At 47.3% G+C, this 21,125-nt stretch overlaps 3 protein-coding genes across 4 annotated transcripts; 2 read left to right on the forward strand and 1 right to left on the reverse strand.

Annotated features, from left to right (window-relative positions):
* The first annotated feature begins 3,929 nt into the window (after positions 1 to 3,929).
* LOC126556788 (LIM domain-containing protein A) lies at positions 3,930 to 9,367 on the forward strand. The gene is made up of 8 exons (XM_050212275.1): positions 3,930 to 4,372; positions 4,440 to 4,548; positions 4,627 to 5,709; positions 6,666 to 7,331; positions 7,735 to 8,419; positions 8,500 to 8,734; positions 8,814 to 9,052; positions 9,173 to 9,367. Exons 1-8 carry the CDS (start codon positions 3,930 to 3,932, stop codon positions 9,358 to 9,360), a joined length of 3,648 nt encoding a protein of 1,215 aa, XP_050068232.1. The 3' UTR covers positions 9,361 to 9,367.
* Positions 9,368 to 10,110: 743 nt separating this feature from the next.
* LOC126556905 (biotin--protein ligase) lies at positions 10,111 to 20,016 on the forward strand. 2 transcript variants are annotated; one of them, XM_050212453.1, is made up of 11 exons: positions 10,111 to 10,301; positions 10,385 to 10,822; positions 10,899 to 11,110; positions 11,415 to 12,278; positions 12,424 to 12,569; positions 12,633 to 12,771; positions 12,849 to 13,049; positions 13,123 to 13,308; positions 13,372 to 13,521; positions 13,595 to 13,738; positions 19,480 to 20,016. In XM_050212453.1, exons 1-11 carry the CDS (start codon positions 10,169 to 10,171, stop codon positions 19,987 to 19,989), a joined length of 3,123 nt encoding a protein of 1,040 aa, XP_050068410.1. In that variant the 5' UTR covers positions 10,111 to 10,168; the 3' UTR covers positions 19,990 to 20,016. The 2 variants fall into 2 exon arrangements, with proteins under 2 accessions (XP_050068410.1, XP_050068411.1); XM_050212454.1 differs by having other exon boundaries at positions 10,111 to 10,295.
* On the reverse strand, positions 14,815 to 18,852 carry LOC126556805 (kinase suppressor of Ras 1). Its single transcript, XM_050212322.1, has 2 exons — positions 18,118 to 18,852; positions 14,815 to 18,021 (listed from the first exon to the last, which is right to left on the reverse strand). The coding sequence occupies exons 1-2, from the start codon at positions 18,527 to 18,529 to the stop codon at positions 14,822 to 14,824; spliced, it is 3,612 nt and encodes a 1,203-aa protein (XP_050068279.1). The 5' UTR covers positions 18,530 to 18,852; the 3' UTR covers positions 14,815 to 14,821.
* Positions 20,017 to 21,125: the final 1,109 nt, after the last annotated feature.

The raw sequence follows: 21,125 nt of genomic DNA on the forward strand, positions 1-21,125 counted from the left end.
GTAGGAGAAGAAGAAAGATGGTGGGAAGGGGTTGGGAAGACAAAACAAAACCAAACCAAACAAACAAACAAAAAAAAACTTAACCAAGCTCAGTCATTTGCACAAGAAGTAATGCCAAAAGCAACAACAAAACAAAACCAGAAACAGAAGTAGCTAAACGTACATTAAACTAAAGGAATAGATGATAAAAGTCTATGTTTAAAAAATCGTAACATTAACATTTTAAAATGCCAAAACCCTTACTAAAAAAATGCAATGATGCTAAAACATTTGTTAACATGTATAAGAAGATGTGGAAAACTTAGCGTAACAGAGCGATTAACGAGAGAGGGGAGACAGACATAGTGGGAGAGGGAGAGAAAGTGGAGGCAGGTTTGGCCAACGTTGGCAAACGATAACAAATATACAGCCAGTCATTATATTGATTATGTATGAACAAAACTGAATAATAAAAACGACAAAAAACATATTTGAAATTCGATATGCGCGTGATTAGGTTCGAAAAATGCAACAAATTTAAAAAAATGAGGTTTCCATGGCAACGCTTTGTAGAACCTCACAACTGTTTGTAATTGGTGTGACTCTTGTAGCGCTCATCAGTATCGGCATTGGACAATCATCATGGCACACCTTTTGGATACACACGGTTGACAAGCACTGGTGATGTTTTGTTTACGTCGGCACGCATGATGAATTGATTTACTTTCAGTAACTTCAATTAGTACCAAAACTGGACATAAGTATTATGTACAAAAGGTGTTTTCTTGCGCTGCATTCCACCACAAATACGCTCGCAAGTGAAATTCCTCAATTGTGCATTCAGCCCGCTTGTCATCTACCTTGACCGGTGCGTCACCTGTTGTGTCAAAGCCGAACAGGTTTCGTCGTTTGACATCAGCTTTAAACGTAAACAAAAAAAGTTGTACAAAAACTTAGCGGAGCGGAGGTGTGTTGTGCGTGTGTCGTCATTTGTGCAGTGTGAATAATTGGTGAAATTAATTGGTAAAACACGCGCAGCATCCTCGTTACCTAGAATTAGTGTGTGCGGGTGTGGATCGGAAGCACTTTTAATGTGCGTTTCGGTGTGTGTGTTGTGTGCGTGGTTTAGGAATTGCAGGAAAGAAAAGTTGTGACGTTGCCCGTGATTTAACCTGCGTGCGTACCAGTAGCAGCAGCAGCAGCAGCAGTAGCCGCAACGCAACCACGGATCCCGCAACCACAGGAGCCAGAAGCCTGCACGGTTTGTTTGCTTTTTAGGGTAATGCAACGCAGCGAGACCACCACCCCCGATTGCATGCTCATCCCCAACACCAACAAAAGCAACAATAGCATTCAGCAGCAGCTACTAACAAATCATATGTGAGGCAGGCACACAACTGTACCATACCATTGGGGTGGGTGGGCCAGATAGAGGAAGAAGGCACGCCGGGTGTGACGAGAGGCTTGTTGTAAGGGCAGTGAAAGCATTTTTTTATATAATTTTAATTCCATTCCGTGGGTTTTCATTACCATGCTCTCGTGGTGTCGGAACGGGTGAGTGGATAGGAAGAAAGAGAGAGGCAAGGGGGGGAACCGCAATGTAAATAAAATGTTTGTTGTCGGTATTATTTTATTGCTCTCCTCGATTGTGTACTTTGTGATATGCATGCGAGGCAAAAATTTGCGAACAAGCAAGATTGAAGTAGGCTGTGGGAAGTGGTGGGGGGTTTTGTGAAGGGAGGGGAGGGGTGCAATGTTTTTCCATCAAGACACGCGCGTCGAGATAATCTAAGGTAATCTACAGTAAGCCCGTGACCAAGTAAATATGATTTTTGCAAAGTGACCGAAACAGGTGGATCGAGACACACACGCACACATACACAAGCACAGCAAGGGTAGTAGTAGAAAGGGTGTGTTACGAACGGATGGAGAGCGTAAATGCAATTGAGGAATGGACAAACGTACGTTAGAGACGGATTAGTTTTCCCTCCCGCTAGTGGAGTTTTCCGTTTCGTTTGTGCGCCTGGTTGGTCGGAATCGTTCCATCTCACACATCTCGACAGCCTGGTCGAAACGCCTAACGACATAGACACTGGTAGGGGCGGTAGGTTGTTGCATGATGAATTAGAGGAACGACGACGGCGACGACTACTAAGACGACGACAGGTTGTGTGTGTGCACGCGCGCGGACTACAGCTGGAGGGAGTAGAAAAGGGAACACCGGGAGACGAAAGCAAGGGAGCGGCGGGAGTGAGAAACGCAGCGGAGATATTGGAATGGGATCAAAGTAGGTTTTCTCTCAGGGCTGCCTGCTTGCTGCCTTGTTCACTCGCGCGCGCGCGCCTGCACACACCAACACGCTCCGAGGGCTGGCTGGCTGGTTGCCGTTGCGCCGTTGGTTGTTGTCACTCGTCGTCGGCCAAAGCAAGGAAGAAACTCGAAACCTCCGCGGTCGAACGGCTAGGCAGACAGTTCGAGAAGAAAACGATAGCCCCCTGGGCCCCCGTGGCCGCCCTTCTTTTACACAATAGAGATCCGCGCCACTAAACCCCACGGGAGTGCGCGCCGCCGACGACCGCGTGCGCGACAATCGACGAATCGCCGTCGTGTCACCTTCTCGGTGTAGTGAAACCGTTTTCGCTTCCCCGTGCGATCCAAGTTGTGCTGAGTTTGGAAAGAGTTCGAGGGCTGGTGAATTCCCCTTTGTGAGAAGCAGCAGCAGCAGCATGCCAGCAGAGTCGTGAAGTGCGTCGTGAAAAAAAAAAAACGGTTTGGGAATATGTAGTGTTTATTATACGAAATACAGTGTGCGCGCCCGTTACGTCGTTCTTCAGCGCATTCAGAAGAAGTGTTTAGAGATTGCTGCTAAGTTGCTAAGCATTAACGGTACTTTTGCCCTCCATTGTAAGAGCCAACCTTCCCTAACGTTCTCCCGGCGCTCATCATCTAGCATCCATCGTCCAGTTGCTGGTGGCAACATTAGGAAAAGCGAGCGACTCCGTAGAAGAGAGAAGATGAAAAACGCTAAACAAACGTTGATGGGGGCTTTTTAAATGTGTAAAATGTGTGTGGCAAATAAATGTGTGTGCGTGTGGCGCTTGGATCTCAAGTGACACAGTCGCTCTGCGGTCCAGTGTTGTTTTGTAGTATGACCGATTGGGCGTAAAATTCCCCCGTAAATTCCCATTACCCGGTGGAGGAAAAGCCGCGCGATTGCAATTGACTAATGAGCGAATGATGTTCACACCACACATTTCCCCCACTTTGTTCCAATTCCGACAATTTTCTAGTCCGTCCGCCGAGGGTGGAAAATATCTTCCCACCCCACCACCCTACGATCCGTATCAGTTTTCTAGCAAACGAGCACGGTGTGACGATCTTGATCGTTGTATGTCATAAAGTACACAACACAGAACAACGGTTTGATGGTGCCAATCGCCAAACGCGGCGAGTCGATAACGTACGGCGGACAGTAATTGTTTTTCACTTGTTCCGTGCCCTACTCGCGCAAGTAGCTCGTAGGCGAAAGTTACGCCCGTTTGCGGCTACCCATTAAAGGGATAGTTGAACAAAAAAAAAAGCAGCAAAACAAGCCAAACACACACACACGCACAATCTCTCGTCACCTTTTTTTTACGTACAAACCGCATTTAGCCAGAGAGTCTTTCTAGGCCCTGCCGGTTACGCAAGACCTTGGGTGTGCGCCCAGCCACACATATATGTGGGCTTAAGTCACGCTCTTATCCAACTTGAAAAACCTTCACAAGATACAGAACTCAGTTTGGTCGCCAGTAAACATATGGACGGTGGAGCGTGGATTAACAAAGAAATTTCAAAAACATCAGAACACGTTGTTTAAAAAAAAAAACACGACCGGAAATAGACAGAAAAAACCTCCGCTCTCCGAATCTAATTTTGTTCATCCGGATAACGTCCGGTGCTATTCGCAGATGGCGGCAGCATCATCGAACAACAACAACGGCACCATCATCACCACCACGACCTCGACGACCACAAACAGCAGCAGCGGTAGCAGTATTCACATCGAAACAGATGAATTCATCAAGAAGAGCCGGGTGACGCGTGCTGCACCACCCAAACCGGCCTACGATCCGCTGCAGTTCGTACAGATCAAGCCGGCAAAGCTGTACGATCTGAACAAGGCGAAACCGTCGACCGAACGTAAGACACAGGTGATGGAGGTGAAGACAACGCACCGGGAGGTGGAAGACGCGGAGGAATGGCAGTGCAATTTGGACAATTGGAAGTCGTCACGCAGGAAACGGGTAGAGCACATTATCGACAAGATTACCGAGGCGAAAAAGATCGAGCAGGAGGAGGTGTGCCGGGGTCGCAAAAAGTCCAAAACATTTTCGGAAATGTTGGAAAATAGGTACGTTGGTGAGATTTAGTTTTAAATTGACGCGTGTGTGTGATCCATATATTTTTCCTTTCGGCAGTGGTTCAAAACGACGGTTTATTCTGCCGGAGAATGAGGACGATGACGAGGGTGGCAGCTTTAGTGATGATCTGCATGATCCGAGAGATTCATCCAAACACCAGTACAAGGTACTTGTGTCCGGAATGATCATCCCCCCATTGTGTGTAATTAATGTTCCAATCCGCTATTGGATTTTCCCTCCACAGGATGAATCAACGGACGAACGTGCGACGGATGACACGAGCAGCTGCTGCTCGTCCAAGCTTGCCGACGGTGAATTGAAAACACCGGACCCGGAGGACGATACGCGAGAAGCGCCCGAAATGAACGAATTTTCGCTCGCAATTGAAAACTACAAGTCCAAATTTCCCATGACACAAAATAGGGTGTTGGGCGGTGGCGGTGGCATTGTGACGACCACCACCACAAGCACGTCGATAGTTAGCTCAATTGAAAGCAATAGTAACGATAATTATGAAAGCAATGAACAAACGGTGGAGTCTATTACGCAGCAGCTTTCCTCGCTAGAGGTAACGGAAAAGCGAACCGGAGAGAAACCCTCACTACTGGTGTCGATCGAACCGATGGAGAGCCGGATGAGTGTGGGTATCGAGCAACAGCAGCAACAGCAAGAACAAAGTCAGGAAGAAAGTCCAAAGGTGAACGTGATCGAGCGGCGAAGGTTGTTCGAGCAGCTTCAACAAATGCAAACCCTTGGTACGGCCGATACGAAACCGTTAAGCGCTGCACCTACGCTGATGACTGCTGGAGGACAGCAGGAACGTTCGGTGGAAGAGAATTCATCGTCCTCGAACGAAGAACCCCCCGGCAGTTCCAACTCGTCCTCCGAATGGTTCGCTGCGGGCAGCATCCGGGAACGACGGGCAATCTTTGAACGGTATCAATCGAACGAAATGATAGCGGAAGAGCACGATCATCAGCTGCTGCACGTGGGTGGGCGTAGCCGAAGCAGCAGTAATGCGGCCGTCGTTAAAAGCCGTTCGGAGTCAAACGTTGGTTTTATTAATGGAAGTACTGGGCGGTTCGAGCTGGCATTAAATCAACTAAAACGGAACGGTAGCGCCGCCGACTATTGCGAGGACAGTGGCATCCAGTCGACGACGGATCTGTCCCGCAGCTCGATGGTGTCACAGGCGGACGAGAATGATCCAACCTCGCTGCTGCTACTGCTGCCGGATGACGACGGGCGACCGGGCAAAAGTCCGGCCCGGTCGGCGACACTCGATTCGGCGAGCGAATTCTCCGACACCGATTGCAGTAATGGACAGGTAGGTCCCCACAAATGTCAATGCAAAAAAAAAAAAAAACTGCGTGCCGTTCGTTTAGCAGATAATGTAGGGGAATGCCGGTTTGGTTTGCCTTTATTTTAGTCTGTTTAGTCTAGCGCCAATTTTGTTGGCAAGTTGTCAACGAGCTTCGGTTTGCTTATTTTCTGTTGCTGTTGCATGGCGGATTTTAAACCGCGTATGAGTGATTTTTCTTCTTTCTTTTCACATTCCTATATGCCGTGTGTGTGTGTGTGCTTGTGCCAAGCTGTGTGTTTTGCATTTTGTATGTCGTTAATATCTCATTACACGGCGAAATTAAGTGGGTTGTGGGCAAATTTTAATGGTTGACTCATCGTGACATTTGCAACGGTCACATTCCTGCATGGTGTGTTAAAAATATAATTTTGGCGCCACATCCCCCCACATGTGCCCTCATCATTCATGCGATGTTTAATAACAACCCAGTTATCGTTTGGTTTGAACTTGGTTTGGCTTGCAGTGCATTACTATTTCTGCGCTCAAGGTTATTATCACACTCTGTTTCGCATTTTCTATACTATTTCAAGGAAGCGGCCCGTGCAGTGTCCGTCTAACTACCTTCACCACGCGCGCGCACGAACACACACCCGTCCTCCGTCAACTTGGTGTACAAATCGTTGTAGTAAACGTGTACACCCTCTTCTTCTAGCAAAAACCACCCGGCATTTCTCCTCAATCCATTTGTTGCAAATTTATATCCCGAGTTTCTACTGAAAGAGCGCACAGGATGAAAGAGGTCCTGTGTTTGGATGTAATGTATGATGCAATGCAATGTAAGAATGAGTATGAGCTCTCCCTTGGCACACTGCCCAAGAATGTGAAGCTCGTGTTGGCGGCGCCAACGACAAACCTGTTCGTCGTTGGTCATGTCATGTTTTTACTTCCGATTTTGTTTCTCCTCACACCGCTCCCTCTAGCTACTTGACAATGCACTCGATGTGGCGTTTGAAGAGATGGACAGCGAGCTGAACGAATCCGGCACCGTAGACGATCATACGGTACCGGAAGAACAAGCGCTTCCAGCTGCCCCCAATCAGGAGGCGGAAATAGTGCCACTAGCCGTAGTCCCGCTAGCGACGAACAACGAACAGCCACTCGTAGACGAACAGCTGGTACTGATGGCTTTACCGAAGTCGGCCCTAACCCCACCGAAAGAGAAACCTCCACCGCCGCCCGTTGATGAGGAGACGGAGATGGATTTGCAATCGTTATCGGCCGGTTCCATAATAACGAGCTGGATGCATAAAGATGCCGGCGTAATACCAGTTGCCATCACGACGCTACAAACGAACGGGAACACGCATAATGATTCAATGCAGGTGGTCGCCGAACACGAACAGAGCATGGGGTGTCGTGTGTTTGATGATGATCAGTTGGGAGATGTGGACCAGTGGAGGAGTCTGGAGAGTTATGAAGAAGTGCAGCAGCATGTACAGCATCAACAGCAGCAGCAGCTAAAGCAACATGAACAGGAGCAGGAACTGGAGCGGGATAAGGATCAGCAGGAAATGTTGGTATACAGCAATCGGATCGAGACCCTTCCATCGCATCACCACCAACTGTACGATCCAGGCGAGCACGAGGTAAGGGATAATTGTTTACTTTTTTAAACCTCTTTCATGGCATCAAGGCAAGCTAAGTCTAAAATTTGTAGAATATGCTGTGTCTGCAATTCTCGCCGTTTTGATCTACATTATTTTGTCTGTCTATCCGTCTCAAATGATCTTGTGGCAGTTATGTGACACTTTAATTCTTATTGATAATAATTCCAATAATACTATCAAAGGTTGTTGAAGAAAATTAAGAGTATCTTCTATCCGACAACACTTCTCTAAGGGTCAACTACGATTTTATGTCTTCAACACCGCACATCATTTGCCCAGTGAACACTGTGCCCGAGAACACATTTTTTTAAATCTAGATTTTATACCATTTATGTTCGATAATGATCAAAGCGAATGTGTCTGTGTTCTTTTTTTCAACTAGGAAATAGTAAGCGTAGAAAGGGAGCTTCTACAGATCGAACAGGAAGAGCTGCAACGGAGAAGAGAGAAACAAATGTTCTACGAAAAGCTAACGAAAGCGGACACATCCCAGCATCAACAGCAGTACACGCATCCAGTACAGCAGCAATCTCACCAACGTCAACCACCTCAACAGCAGCAGCAACCACAACAACCGTACTACTACTCTCATCACCTTCCCCATCAAACACATCATCACAATCTCCATCATCTGCATCATCGTGCTTCTATGCCGGCCATCGATAGTCGATCCTTACAAAATGTCAATTCGTACGCTTCGTACGAAACCCCTTTTCTGGACGATGCCAACAGCAGCACCGGGTACGAGATGAGCTCGTTGCATCGCGAATCTATGCCAAACTTGTCACACGTTGCCGCATCTTCATCCCATCCATCCTCGCTGTCTTCGTACGGTGAGGAATATTCGGCCAACTCGGCTACCAGCTTCGATGGTACTTGTTGGCCACCGGTGGTGGATCATCGACTTGCGCAGGGTCATGCATTTTTCGACAAGCGTCCCGCAGTAGCGCCCCGGCCGACGATGAATGGTGTGCCGCATCGATCCTCACTGCCGTCGGGCGTGGCCCCAAGATACCACGGTGGACAGCAACGAATGTCCAACAATATGTTTGAGCAACATCCCAAAGGTAAATTGAAGAACTCCATGTCAATCAAACGTTGAATAATTTAATCTTTCTGGATTCTTGTTTTGCTTTATGTTACACAGATAGTAAACAAATTACACAGCAACAAGCGATGGTGAGCCGTGGACAGGGAACCGGTGGAGTGAACAACACGACGCCGTATGGACAGCATTGGCTGGTGCAAGAAGCAGAACAAAGACGCATCGAGCAGCATCAGAAGAGCAACAACAACGCCAAACGGCCATTGCCAAAGTTTGTCATCGACGCGATAACGCAGCGTGTCCAGAAGCTAAATGCAGGAAGTCCTGAAAACTCGGAGTAAGTTGTGTCCTCCTATTCCTTTGTAGGATTTTTTTTTCATTAATCTCTACTATTTTTCCGATCATCGCTCTGTAAGCCGTAGCAACTTATCGGAGGACTCAGATCTGGCAATGATAAACTCGATGAAACACCATCACCACCATCAGTCCCAATCGATGGTTCCTCCTCCGCCTCACCATCATCAACAACAACCTCTTCCACCACCAATACCACCCCAACAGCAGCAGCAGCAGCAGCAAACATATTCCAATACAAGCGACAAAGTGTTGAGCGTGAGTGGAAAAAAGGAATGCTCCCATTGCCGAATAGAGTTGGGTACGTACGTACGTGCCTGAGGAACAAATTCCTGGCCTTAAGCAGAACGCGTTCTGTTACGCAATGCCCGGCATTGTTTCTAACTGCTTTCTTACCCTTTGTTTCGTTTGATACGCACAGGCAAAGGGGCAGCGATGGCCATCGAAAGTCTGGGATTGTTCTACCACATCGAATGCTTCAAATGTTGCGTTTGTCACGTTAAGCTCGGGGACGGCACCAATGGTATAGATGTACGCGTTAGAAAGTATCGACTTCATTGCCAAAACTGTTTCTCTAGTGAAGATGGTGTAAAGTTTAGTTGCGTGTAAAGTAAGGCAGCAAAAAGAACAAAAAAAAGGGTAAACAGAAAAAGGAAGAGAGAGAGAAAAGTAGAAACAATAATTTATTATCCCCCATTTCCTAAATCCCTTTCCCTCCACCACCCAAAAACTGATCGTGCCCTCGAACTACTATTACTAATCCAATTATATTTGTACGAAGAGTCTTGAATTTACTACGATTATTACTTACTTATTATAGATTACGATGTTTATTATCAATTATGTACGATTCTAGGTATTTGTTCGTTTCAATAAAAAAGCAATAACTGTGAAATTTAGCAAGACTGTTTCGTACGGGTGTGTTCTTATTTGGGAAAATTGTTTCAAAAGTAAAAGCGGCCAATATGCTCTCGTACGACACATCAGAACGTAAACAAAGCGATTGACAATGCTTCTCGATCGTTTGCGAATAGCTCCCAGCTGTGAACCGATTTGACAGTTCGTGCTGGAGAAGCTGTTGTGACAGAAGTGGGCAAAAATGTAAACAATCTTATCTCGTCATCGGGTGGCTATTGCGTGAACGGATCGAACGGCAATAAAAAAAATCGCGACACAGTAGCCCTCAGAGCAGTGTGGTATCCTAGTTTCTAGCTCCTTTTCATCCCAGCGAGAAATTTGCAGAAGCTAACACCTACAATAGGCCTACAGCGTTCACTTCCGCATGTCTTTCGGAGCTTAACTATTAACTGCATTCTCTAGTCCGTAACATACTCATATTAATCCTTTCCTATTCCGTCTGTTGCTTAAAGTTTACTGGTTAAATCCGTTCAAAGGTCCACCATAATTCCCGTGCACTATGCTGTTCACAATTATGTACTTCGCTATTACCATTCGTACCTCGTTAAGATTTAGAGCCATAAGAAATAGCATCAAGCAAATACTGACCGATCGCTACGCTGTCAGCTTTTACACTACATCCAATGGTGTGTGTTGTGCGTAGTGTCGATCGTTTCCGAGTGTGTGATCATAAAAAAGTATTGATAATTTTCTTTCGTTTCTACTCACCTTACAGGTGGTTCGATTGCAGAGCTCGATTCTCCCGATGCGTCCACTGCTGTCAACGTGTCCTCCTGTATCTGGTATTTTCCTGACCAGCGCGGTTGCCTTGTGTACCCAGTGCGACGGATAACGATTGCCGATTGGTTCAGTGTTCCGGAGGAATTGAAATCCCACATCGAATATGCTGCTACCGATCCAAACAACGGTCCCGTTCAGTTGATCGTAACGTTGGAGCGGTTGGCCTATCCCGCGACAGATCCATCAACTCAGGAAGAAGAGCCCGCCGTGATGTTGAACCGTTTTGGACGGTTTGTAGCGTGGAGGAATCGACGTAGATTGGAAGTGTTACTTGAAACCGACACGACTCGTCTGTTTCAGCTGATCGTCGCAACATTTGGAAGTGGACGATTTGAACTGGATTCCGGACGATTGAAATTGGTGCAGCTAGAGAGTAAGTAAACAGCAGGGTAACTCTCCCTCCGAAAGGACACACCATTTTATTTTGTTTTCTTCGTTGCTTTTTGTAGGTGTTGAAACGTTGGGCGAACCGGTACCGTTCGACGAATCAATCACAAACTATTCCAGTGACTCGCTAGCGATGGTTTACCAACATAGCTTTTCGACTGATGCATGGCTTACTGCTTTGCATGGGTTGAAGCGTCTTGAGGATGAGCATCACTCCACGAATTATCCAACCGTCGGAGTACAACCGGATATTATATCATCCAACGACATTAAGGTAACGAAAACTTAACACTTGATTTCAATGACCCACCTACCCGGGTATGACATTAATAACATTTGATATAATAGTGCTATCAGCTTGAATATTTGGGAAGTCCTAGAAAAACATTTTTCCTGTTATATAGCAAAAAACCAGATTTTTTTGGAAATTTCATTTTAATTTAATTTTCGAACTATACCCCTAACTTCTATAACCACCTACCCGAATAGGTAATAAATGTTGGAAGGGTGTTTGTATTTTCCTGGATCAAAAAGCTAGTAATTTTTTATATGCTCTATAAATTTGATTTCTTTTAAAGATTTCTTTAGAAACGATGGATGGAACTGTACTTTCTAGTCAAAGCCGCGCCGACCTACTATCAAGCGGAAGCAATTCTCGCAATCGATCCCAACTGGATCTTACTGATGGTCTAATTTCTGGAAGTGGTCACGGCCATAATGACGCTGCCGAGGAACCGGAAGAACGTACTATTTCACGAAGCACAACCGAAGAACTGGTTAAGGATGCTGAGAAAGATACACCAATATGCGGCACTGCCGTTGCTATGGTGAACGATGGACCAGAAAAGGCGATCGTAGTAGCACCACCGTTGTTAGAAGATTTAGCCAATGCCAAAGACGTACTACCAACACCAACTGAGGAACCACCGAAAAAAGCAAATACGGAAGTAACCTCCAACGGAACCGCAAAACATCCTGATAAGTCCCCAAACCCCAAACCAAATCCACCATTACTTCCAAGTCCACTGTCGGCAAAGAACGAAGCGTCCGGAGTACCACCACCGCTACCACCATCAGCGAAGACAATACGCTCGTTGCGTAAAAGTTCATTCCCATCGAGTCGGTTAAGGTTGGGTCAACCGGGCGTCATAACGAAACCACCGAACATTCTAGTCCACTCTGATAGTAGCTCGACGATGGAGTACGTTATCGCCACCCTAAACGAGCTACTCGAACCGAACACCTACACCATTTATCCGATCACCACCGGGCAAGCGATGACAAGCAGCTGGCAACAGAGCACGGTATTGATAATCGTGGCCGGTACGCTCGATACGGAGGTGCGAAAGATTTTGCTCGATTACTTCCTGCACGGTGGAACTGTGTTTAGCTTGTGCTCGGATTTGCTCGACATAATACTGCCGGATTCGAAAACGGCCGAGGTGCGTTTCAAATGGAACATCCTGAGTGACAAAATGTGCCTACTAAGGCAAATTTATAATTAAAAAACCCTCAATAGGCAATATTGTTAATAAAGGATTGAATAAATTGGGAGATTGTGATGCGAGCCCTTTTTTCTCATTTCAGATCCGGGAACGTGAATTGGTTAGCTTCTCGTACCGGAAATGGAAGCAGATTAAGATGCTGCATCACATATTCTGCTATCAGCTGTCACCGGCCAAGAAGCAATTTTCGCTCGAGTCGGAAGAAACATCCACGCTATTGCCAATATCGTGAGTAAAGTGAACAATCGAGATAATTAAAGCTTAATTCGGAAACAAAAATTCCCTTTCAAGGTATGTTGATGTTGCCGATCGCAAGGGAAAACCACATTCTCTGGCGGTGGAGATATTGGCACAGGAGGAAACCTGGAATACGCCAAGCATACTGGAAGCCCACAATAGGAAAACCGGTGGTAGAGCCATATTTTCGCAGGTATCCTCCCGATGGGTCGGTTGAAAATAGAGTTGGGAGACCAATAACACATATACGGCCAAATCCGCGTTTTACAGATACATCTTGAGCTGGACCCATCTCTGTTCCAATCCAACATCGACGCTGCAGATAATTCGCTGCAAAATTCAAACCAATTGCGGTACGAAATATTAAGCGATCTGTTGGGAAGTCGCTTTGGGCTGAAGTTGCGCGAAAAGAGCGGTGGTTCCGATGAGACGATTGTTTACAAAAATTCCTACTTCTTGGGAAAGCATGAGGTAATTAGGAAGTTAAAATTTAAACATAAAACCATTTTAATGATAAGTTTTGTTTGCATCTTTTTGTTTTAAGGCTAAAGTGGCGATGCTTGACACACTGAAAAGTACCATGAGCCGTCCGAATGTAATTCAAACAAGTGAACTTACGCTACAGTTTTGCGGTAAAGGAGACAGTACATCAACTCCGGCATCCGATTCCCATCTACCGGTGATGATATTTCACTGTCCAGAAGATTTCTCCACTGTGGAATATTTTGATGTATGTATCTAAATAACTGCCTGAATTATTTTTGTAATTTGTGTCTAAATTCTTGTACTGTAGAACCTAACAACGCACAAGGTAGGTCGCATTGGAATCTACGCACCGATCATGACCAGCTCGATGCAGATCGTGTCCAACCTGACACTTGCTCATGGTTTCATGGTAATTGCGCGCTATCAAACGAAGGGAAAGGGTCGGAATAATAATCAGGTAAGAATTGTCTTGATAGAAAATGATATATTAAGCTAATTTAATGTCATTTCCACATTCTCTCTTTCCGCAGTGGTTAAGTCCTCCGGGTTGTGCCATGTTTTCACTGCAGCTACACATCCCGATGAACAGCATGCTCGGTCAACGGTTGCCGATAGTGCAGCATCTCGTGGCCATTTCCGTAGTTTCAGCTATAATCTCGCTTCCTGGATACGAGGTGAGTGTTTATTTATATTATTCGTTGCAAGCTAACGAAGGGCAAATATTGTGAGGAAAAAGATGTGTTCTTCCTTATTTTCGACCAGCTCGCAGATGAGCATCCAATTTTGCTGATTCGATCTCTGTTCGCTATCGCATCCGTTAAAATATTTAATACTTAAAATATTTAGTGTTGTTCATCCATTTTTTTCATATTGAAATGATTGGGTCCTCCTACTAATTTTTCACTCAAAAAAGCTCTGCAGTTCGGCAAAGATAGATTGGGTTGGTTTGGCGATGTTCCTCTTCAATTAGTCCATGTCCAATTAGCCTAGGTCCGATCTTGTATTCTTTTTCGCCTGATAGGGCTGTCCTGATACTCGATATGTTTCAATCCACTTCGAGGGAACGTACAGTACAGAAGAATCCGTGTCGCGAATTTGTTGTTGGTGATATAACAGCTTAGCGATCCTTCTGCTTGTATATAGGAGCCTTAAACTAATAAAGTCTGTCATTGGTTTCAGACATGAACACAAAACACGATAAATCGGTGGAATCCTAGGACAGAATTATTGTATGAAAAATCTTTAAAATACAAGACTTTCGTACGACAATAATGTCCACTCCGTACTCTCTTCCTATTGTTTCTTTCCCTTTAACAACTCCATTCCCGGTCCCACCAAAACCACTACTCGCTCACCCGTTTTATGTCATTTCGTAGTATTTTTTGTCACACTTTATTCAACTTTGAAGCTATTTTAGATTACAACTCTGATCCAATTATGTGATTAATTTGTTCTTATGTTGTCATTCTCTCACCGTATTCTTCCACCCTCACTCTCGTGTGTTGCTTATTTTTGTGTGTGTAATTTCGACTATCTTATCGTAACCGTTTGCGAGTTTCCCTACTGTAACACTGGCAACTCCTCCTGTCCTCCTCCTTTTCTTCCTTCTGCATTTCTTTCCTATCCTTACACTCGTCCCTATAGTTATTTAGTTTTGTCCTTTATAATAATCTCACGCCACCTGTCCCGTCTGCGTGTCTGTGTATGTGTGATCTGTCCCGAAATCTGGGGCTCGGTCGCTAGCTCTCTCGCTCTCTCTAGAACACCGATTCTGCCGATCGGGACAGTTGCACCGGATGGGAAGGTGACCGGGCAAGCCGTTTCTTCGGCAGTCGCTCGAGCTGCGTCAGCAGTTTGGCAAAGTCGGGCCTATCGTCCGAATGGTAGCTCCAGCACTGGATCAGTATATCCTTGACGTCGCGCGATGCCTGCAGATTGGCTAGCGTTTGCTTCATCCCACGCCCCACCTGCCAGATGATTGATTCAGCCGGTTGCGATTTGAACGGGAACTCACCGCACAGCAGCTCGTACCATACCGTGCCGAACGCGTAAATGTCCGAAGCTTTCGAGAAGGGAAGGTCACCCTCGACGGGTCGGTAGGGTGTTAGGTTGCGCATCAGCTCCGGTGCCAAATAGCACAGCCAACCGCCCGGGATGCCGAGACCGAGCTCGCAGTAGAGCAGCTTAGTGGCGCTAAACAGTCCAAAGTCGGTAATGATCACTTTGCCGTTCTCGAGGAAGATGTTCTTCGTTTTGAGGTCCTTGTGGACGATACCACGTGCGTGCAGATAGCCCATACCCTGCGAGATCTGTTGCGCCACCAGGGTGGTGCGGTTCAGGTTGAACTTGTCCTTCCGCAGATGGATGTGTGTGAAGAGCGTGTTGCCCTTGCAGAGTGACGTGACGATGGCGAGCCGTGGAGGTTTCATACAGGCGCCCATGAACAGGACGACATTTTCGTGCCGTGTTTTCTTGAACGTGGCTACCTCGAGCTTGAACGCTTCCAGCGTGCGTTCGTCGGCTACGTAGTCTTCCTTTAGCAGCTTTACGGCAACATCACCGTGCCACAGCGCTCGATGCACGGTACCGAATCGGCCATTGCCAATCTTCTCCTTCAGGTGTAGATCATCGTACGGAATGTCCCACTCTTTGAGCGAAAGCGAATTTTGCCGCGGCCAGCTACTTTCGTGATCACGCTCTTCGGTCGAATCGAGCCGGATCGGGGTACGATCGGAAGAAGAATCGGTGCTCGTCGCGCTTGCGGAACCGGTTTTATCTTCACCACCACCGGGCACATTGTGATCGGGAATGTCCGAAAACTGTAGCTTCGGTATTTCGACGCTTGTGTCCATCGTGTAGACTCCGCTGCTGCCCAAACTTCCACCCAGTCCGCCCGTACCACCGCCTCCAATTGGATGTGTTTCGATCGTAATTCCTCCGCCGCTTCGATCGCTTCCACCGCTCATTGCCATCATCATCATGGTCGTCGTCGAACCGGAACTTCCACCAGTGCCACCACCGTGGACGCCTCCGCCGCCGCTCGGAACCTCGGGAAAATTGAACTGCGAATACTTGGATGTGGCGGGTGTTTGTGGTGGTAACGAGAGCAAGGCCGGACTCGAGGGTGATGAACTGTTGCAACTCGACCCGGCCGAACTACTGTCCGGACCGCCACCACACGCGTGTATCGCGTGCATCGGTCCTCGTACCATTCCCGCCTTTCCACCATCACTCCGTCCTCCACCGTACATGGCACCAACGCCTCCCGACCCACCGCCGCTCCGACCAATATTGGGTGAAACGCTTGTCGGCAGAAGCGTGTCCGATTGGAGCGATTTCTTAAACTCATCCACAAACTCCTGCGGCAGTCCGCACGATGGCGGTACGTTCGATTTACAATCCTTGTGGCACCGGTACTTGCACTCGGTACACTTGAAGCCGAAGAACATCTGCTTCAGGCACAGATCGCACGTGCTCTTGGTGACCTTAAATTTCTTCGTAAACCGGTGCTGTATCATGTGGCCCATGCCGCGCGTGATGATTGGAGTGCAGGGTGACTTTGGAGGTACGGCGGAAGAGGAGGAGATGATACCAACACCACCCGTCGGATGGGGCGGAACACCTGGATCGCCCGTGCCACCGTATTCGCCACCCGCTTCCGGGGACATTCCAGTGCATCCGGCGACTCCTTGTTGTTGCTGCTGCAGGTGATGATGATAATGATGATGGTAGTGTTGCTGCGATGGCTGATGATGATGATGCTGGTGATGGTCACCGCTGGTGCTGAGGACACTTCCTCCACCACCACCACCAACAACCCCTCCACCGCCACTACCCGTGATGGTGGGTTCGGTGTGGAGTCGGCTGCGCGGAAATGTCCCCATGCGGTTCGCACTGCCATTGCCCATCAACCGTTGTTGCTGCTGAGACACGAATGTACCTCCGGAACCTCCGGAACCTCCGTTGCTGGTCGCGCTGGTTGTATTGGTGAGAGAAACACCCTCACTAAGCGACACCACCACCGTCGATGGAATGTTGTTGTTAATGTGGTTTATGCTGTTGTTGTTGTTGTTGTTATTGGCATGGCTGTTGTTGTTGTTGGTTCCGCTGGTAATACCACCAGTGCCACTACCACCACCACCACCGGCCTGCTGACTCCCAAATTGCGATTCATGGGACTTGGATTTGGTTAGTGCCGTGCTGGCGGCTTCAGCGGCCGAACATGAACCGGAACTGGTCGTGCTGGTGGTGTTGTTTGTACCGCTGGCCACAGTCGAAACGGTCGACGATGCTGCCGTCACCGGTGAGCATGAAGAAGAGGACGCGTACGACAGAAGCGCCGTCTGGTGTTTTTTCCTCGGCGGTGGCGTTGTGGGAAAGCCTCGCCGATTCTGCTTGTTGTGCAGGAGCACGCTAGAGGGCGAGTTTGGTGGCGATGGCGAAGGAGTGCATCCGCTGGTGGAAGCTTCATCTGGTGAGATCGCGTGCTGCGGATTCAGCAGCCCTCCTTCGTGCTGCATCATGCTGCCATCTTCCGTTTGGGGGCTTGTGTTGGCGGTGGTGGTGGCGGGTGTCGATTCCGTTGGCCCATTGTTATGATGGCGCTGATTATGGTAGCCTCCGGTGGCGGCAGCATGCTTGGCGGTCGCTTTACCACCCAACGACCGGTTGACGCGAGGTGACGTACGATGGCAAGCCGGCTGACGGTCCCAAGAGTCCCAGAAGAGATCGTGCGGTTCCGTACCCTTGCGGCCACCACCGTCCGAGACGGGTAGTTCGAGATGTTCGCGGCAGCGTCGAAGATTGCTGCAAGCGCGAGTCAGCCGCTTAATTTCTTCCTCCCGGACGTACACGTTGTTGCCCATGATTGTCCGCAGCTCTCGCTCGTCCTTTTCGAGCAGCCCTTCCAGCGTGGTGACCTGTTGTATCACAGCATTAAGTGATGCACAGCTCAGACCTTCGTGCAGAAGGAAGAACAAACAAAGTAGATGAGAAAAAAGGGATGTGAATCGGTATAGATAAAAAAACAGTGTGTCGAATTTTCACAACTTACCAACAACTCTGAGCCATTGCTTGAGTTCGTTTCCGGTTGCGGGTAGACCGCGGGCGGGCAGCCGCTCCGGAAGCTTCGATTTCGTAATCAACAGATCGGAAAACAGCTTCACCAGCTTCGTTTCGAGCGTGCGGATTTCCTGCTGCGTCAGCTCGGCGCTCGTCGCACACTGCGTCCGCAAGCCCTCGAGCCGATCGGCCGATATATCGATCATGCTCTGTATCACGTCCAGCCCGCGCCGGATATTCACCTCACTGCTATCCCCTTCGCCCCCGCCACCGCCACCCGCACTATCACCACCCCCACTGTCGTCACCAGCGCTGCCATCTCCCGGTGGTGGTGGTGCTGCTCCGGCAGCCGCTACTCCTGCTGCTGCCTTCACTTCACTGAAATTATTATTGGCCATCATCATGCTGCTGCTGCTACTGCTGCGGTCGAAGCGAAACCTTGCCCCGGCCGCCCGGGCGACCAAATTCGTCCAGTGAAATGCAATCGTCGTCGTCCACCGTCCGGAACCAGCGCCAGCACACTGGACATCCGGCGTGTTTGTCGTCGTCGTCTCCTACCCTCACCGACACAAGCCGTGCAGGAGAAAGTGGAAGGAGGTCGTTCTTGGCTACGATTGCTGCCGGGAAAACACTTCATCTCTTCAGCACACAAAACATCGTCGCGTTTCGTGTCACAGCTCGGAAGGTCGTCCTAAATCGTAACATTTCGACCACCGTACACAAGCATTAGGTGTGTGTGTGCGCTTGTGTGTGTAGAACCAGTGAATCGATACAGCGAAAATGCAGGCAAAAACCTGCAATGTGTTGTGCTCACACACCAACGGGGTTCGTTCACACACAATATCTACAAGCCAGCCAGCTAGCTAACCAGCAGCAGTGGTGCAGCAAGTTGCGCCTTGACCGTCTCCACCGGCCAGTGGAATCGACCTTTGCTGTAGAAACAACTGGCTACCCCACTACAGTGCGCGCGGTACCAGCGAATGATGCACGCCCGGAAAGATTCTTACACCGACCTTAACCCGCGCACAGTCGGCCGTGAAAAATGGGTACTTTTTGGTGGAATTTTGTTTGCGTCGTCGTCGTCGTTTGTTCGTTCCTGGGGACACTTTTGGTTTCCGAAAAAATCAATGAATTTTTTCGCTGTCAAACCAGTTCCGCACGTCAAACAGCTGTCAGGGGGTAATTTTGTGGCGTACGTTTACGGTGCAGCGAGTCGAAGAGTTGAAGGTATATTTGTGTAGCACAGTAGCACAGTGCTGGGTTGGGAAATTGGTACGAATGGGGGTTGAATGAAAACATGTTTTTGTGCAATGCGAAGGGAATTTTTAACGCCCTCTCTTCCCTTTGTTTCCAGAAACTTGATTTAGGCCTGAAATGGCCTAACGATATCTACGCGTACGGTGCATCAAAGCTGGGCGGAAGCATCTTCAACACCCAAGTCGACGCAACTGTTGCCATCGTGAATGTTGGTGTTGGATTAAATTTAAGCAACAGCAAACCAACGCTTTGTCTGAACGATGTTATTGCACAGTACAATGCGAAACACTCTTCCACGCTGCCGCTGCTTTCGTATGAAAAAACGTTTGCCCTTATCTTCAACAAGCTGGAGGAACTGTACGATCGGGTGCAGCGCGAAGGGATTGAAGTGCTGCAGCAGGAATACTACCGACACTGGTTGCATCAGGATGCGGAAATTAGTATGATCGGCACGGAAGGTGAGTCGTTGCAGGGCACTATCGTCGGTATCGATGAGTATGGGTTTCTGCTGGTCAAGAAACAACCGTCCGGTGAAACGTTATCGGTACATCCGGATGGTAACAGCTTCGACATGATGCAAGGATTAATCGTTCCGAAATTCAATTAGACAGGTAGGTGATAGTTTAATTGCATCCCATTCCTGATAAAAAGGCGATATGTTATCCATCGCGCACAAAAGTAACATTCCTACTGTACGCTGTTTAAATTCTTTCCCGCTGCAGATATCCTATAGAATAGGGTGCGTTTAGGAAGTGGATTTTAGAATAATCTTGTTGCATAATGACAATGTTTTGGGCTTAGTTAGTTACTAGACTATTTAAAGTTTGGGGTAGAGCTAGTTAAATGGGTAATTGTTTTACTAATAGAATAATTATACAAACTGCCACTATATCTTGATGTTTTTAAAGTGTATGTGTGCGCGTGTGTTTTTACAACATCTACGTGTGTCTTTCGATTTTTTCCTTCGTATTTAAATTCCATCACTCAGTGAAAAGTAACTATAAAAAACAATATGAATAACTTACCTCGATTTGAAACACACTCTCCTCACGTTTTGTGCTAAACTGCGTCAATATACGTCAATATATATAGCTGTATTTATTGAAAGTCTTTCACACTCGTCAAATATTAGATAGTAGCGAAAGATAAAAAAGGGAAGTCTATATTTAAATAATGAAAACTTATGGGAAAAGATTGTTAACACTTGTTGTATTTACTGCCTGAAGGATAGGAGAGTTGTTTGTTGGAAGTGTGGCAGGTGACTGGTTTGCTTCCGTTTGTTTCCAATTAGTTCCTACACTCGCAAATCCTGTTGTTATCAACATAATTGTTGCCATTTTATCATCATCCTTATACTTAAAAGAATACTTAAGTTATGTGCAATCGTATACAAAATGAACAGGGGAAGCCAGAGAAGCACAGCTGCGTGTAAAAGTATTTCAAAATCCCAAAATTTCAACACACCATAAAGGTATCAAAATTTAATATGATTCATATCATTGGAGGCACCAAACAGGAATGTTCTCGTCGTATTTAAAACTGAGCTATTGCAGTTAATCAAAACAAAAAATCTAAACCGATAGTATGCATACGGAAACAAAACAGCTTAGCTAGAAATAATAAAAAAGGCTAAAATCTTATTCAATAAATCCTCGTACTCGGTGTTATTCAAAATTATATACGCTTAGATAAAAAATTCAAAGCGATCTTGTTCGATGTCTTGTATTTAGGGAAGACAAAATA

This window comes from Anopheles maculipalpis, chromosome 2RL (assembly GCF_943734695.1).
Source record: "Anopheles maculipalpis chromosome 2RL, idAnoMacuDA_375_x, whole genome shotgun sequence".
NCBI lineage: Eukaryota > Metazoa > Arthropoda > Insecta > Diptera > Culicidae > Anopheles > Anopheles maculipalpis.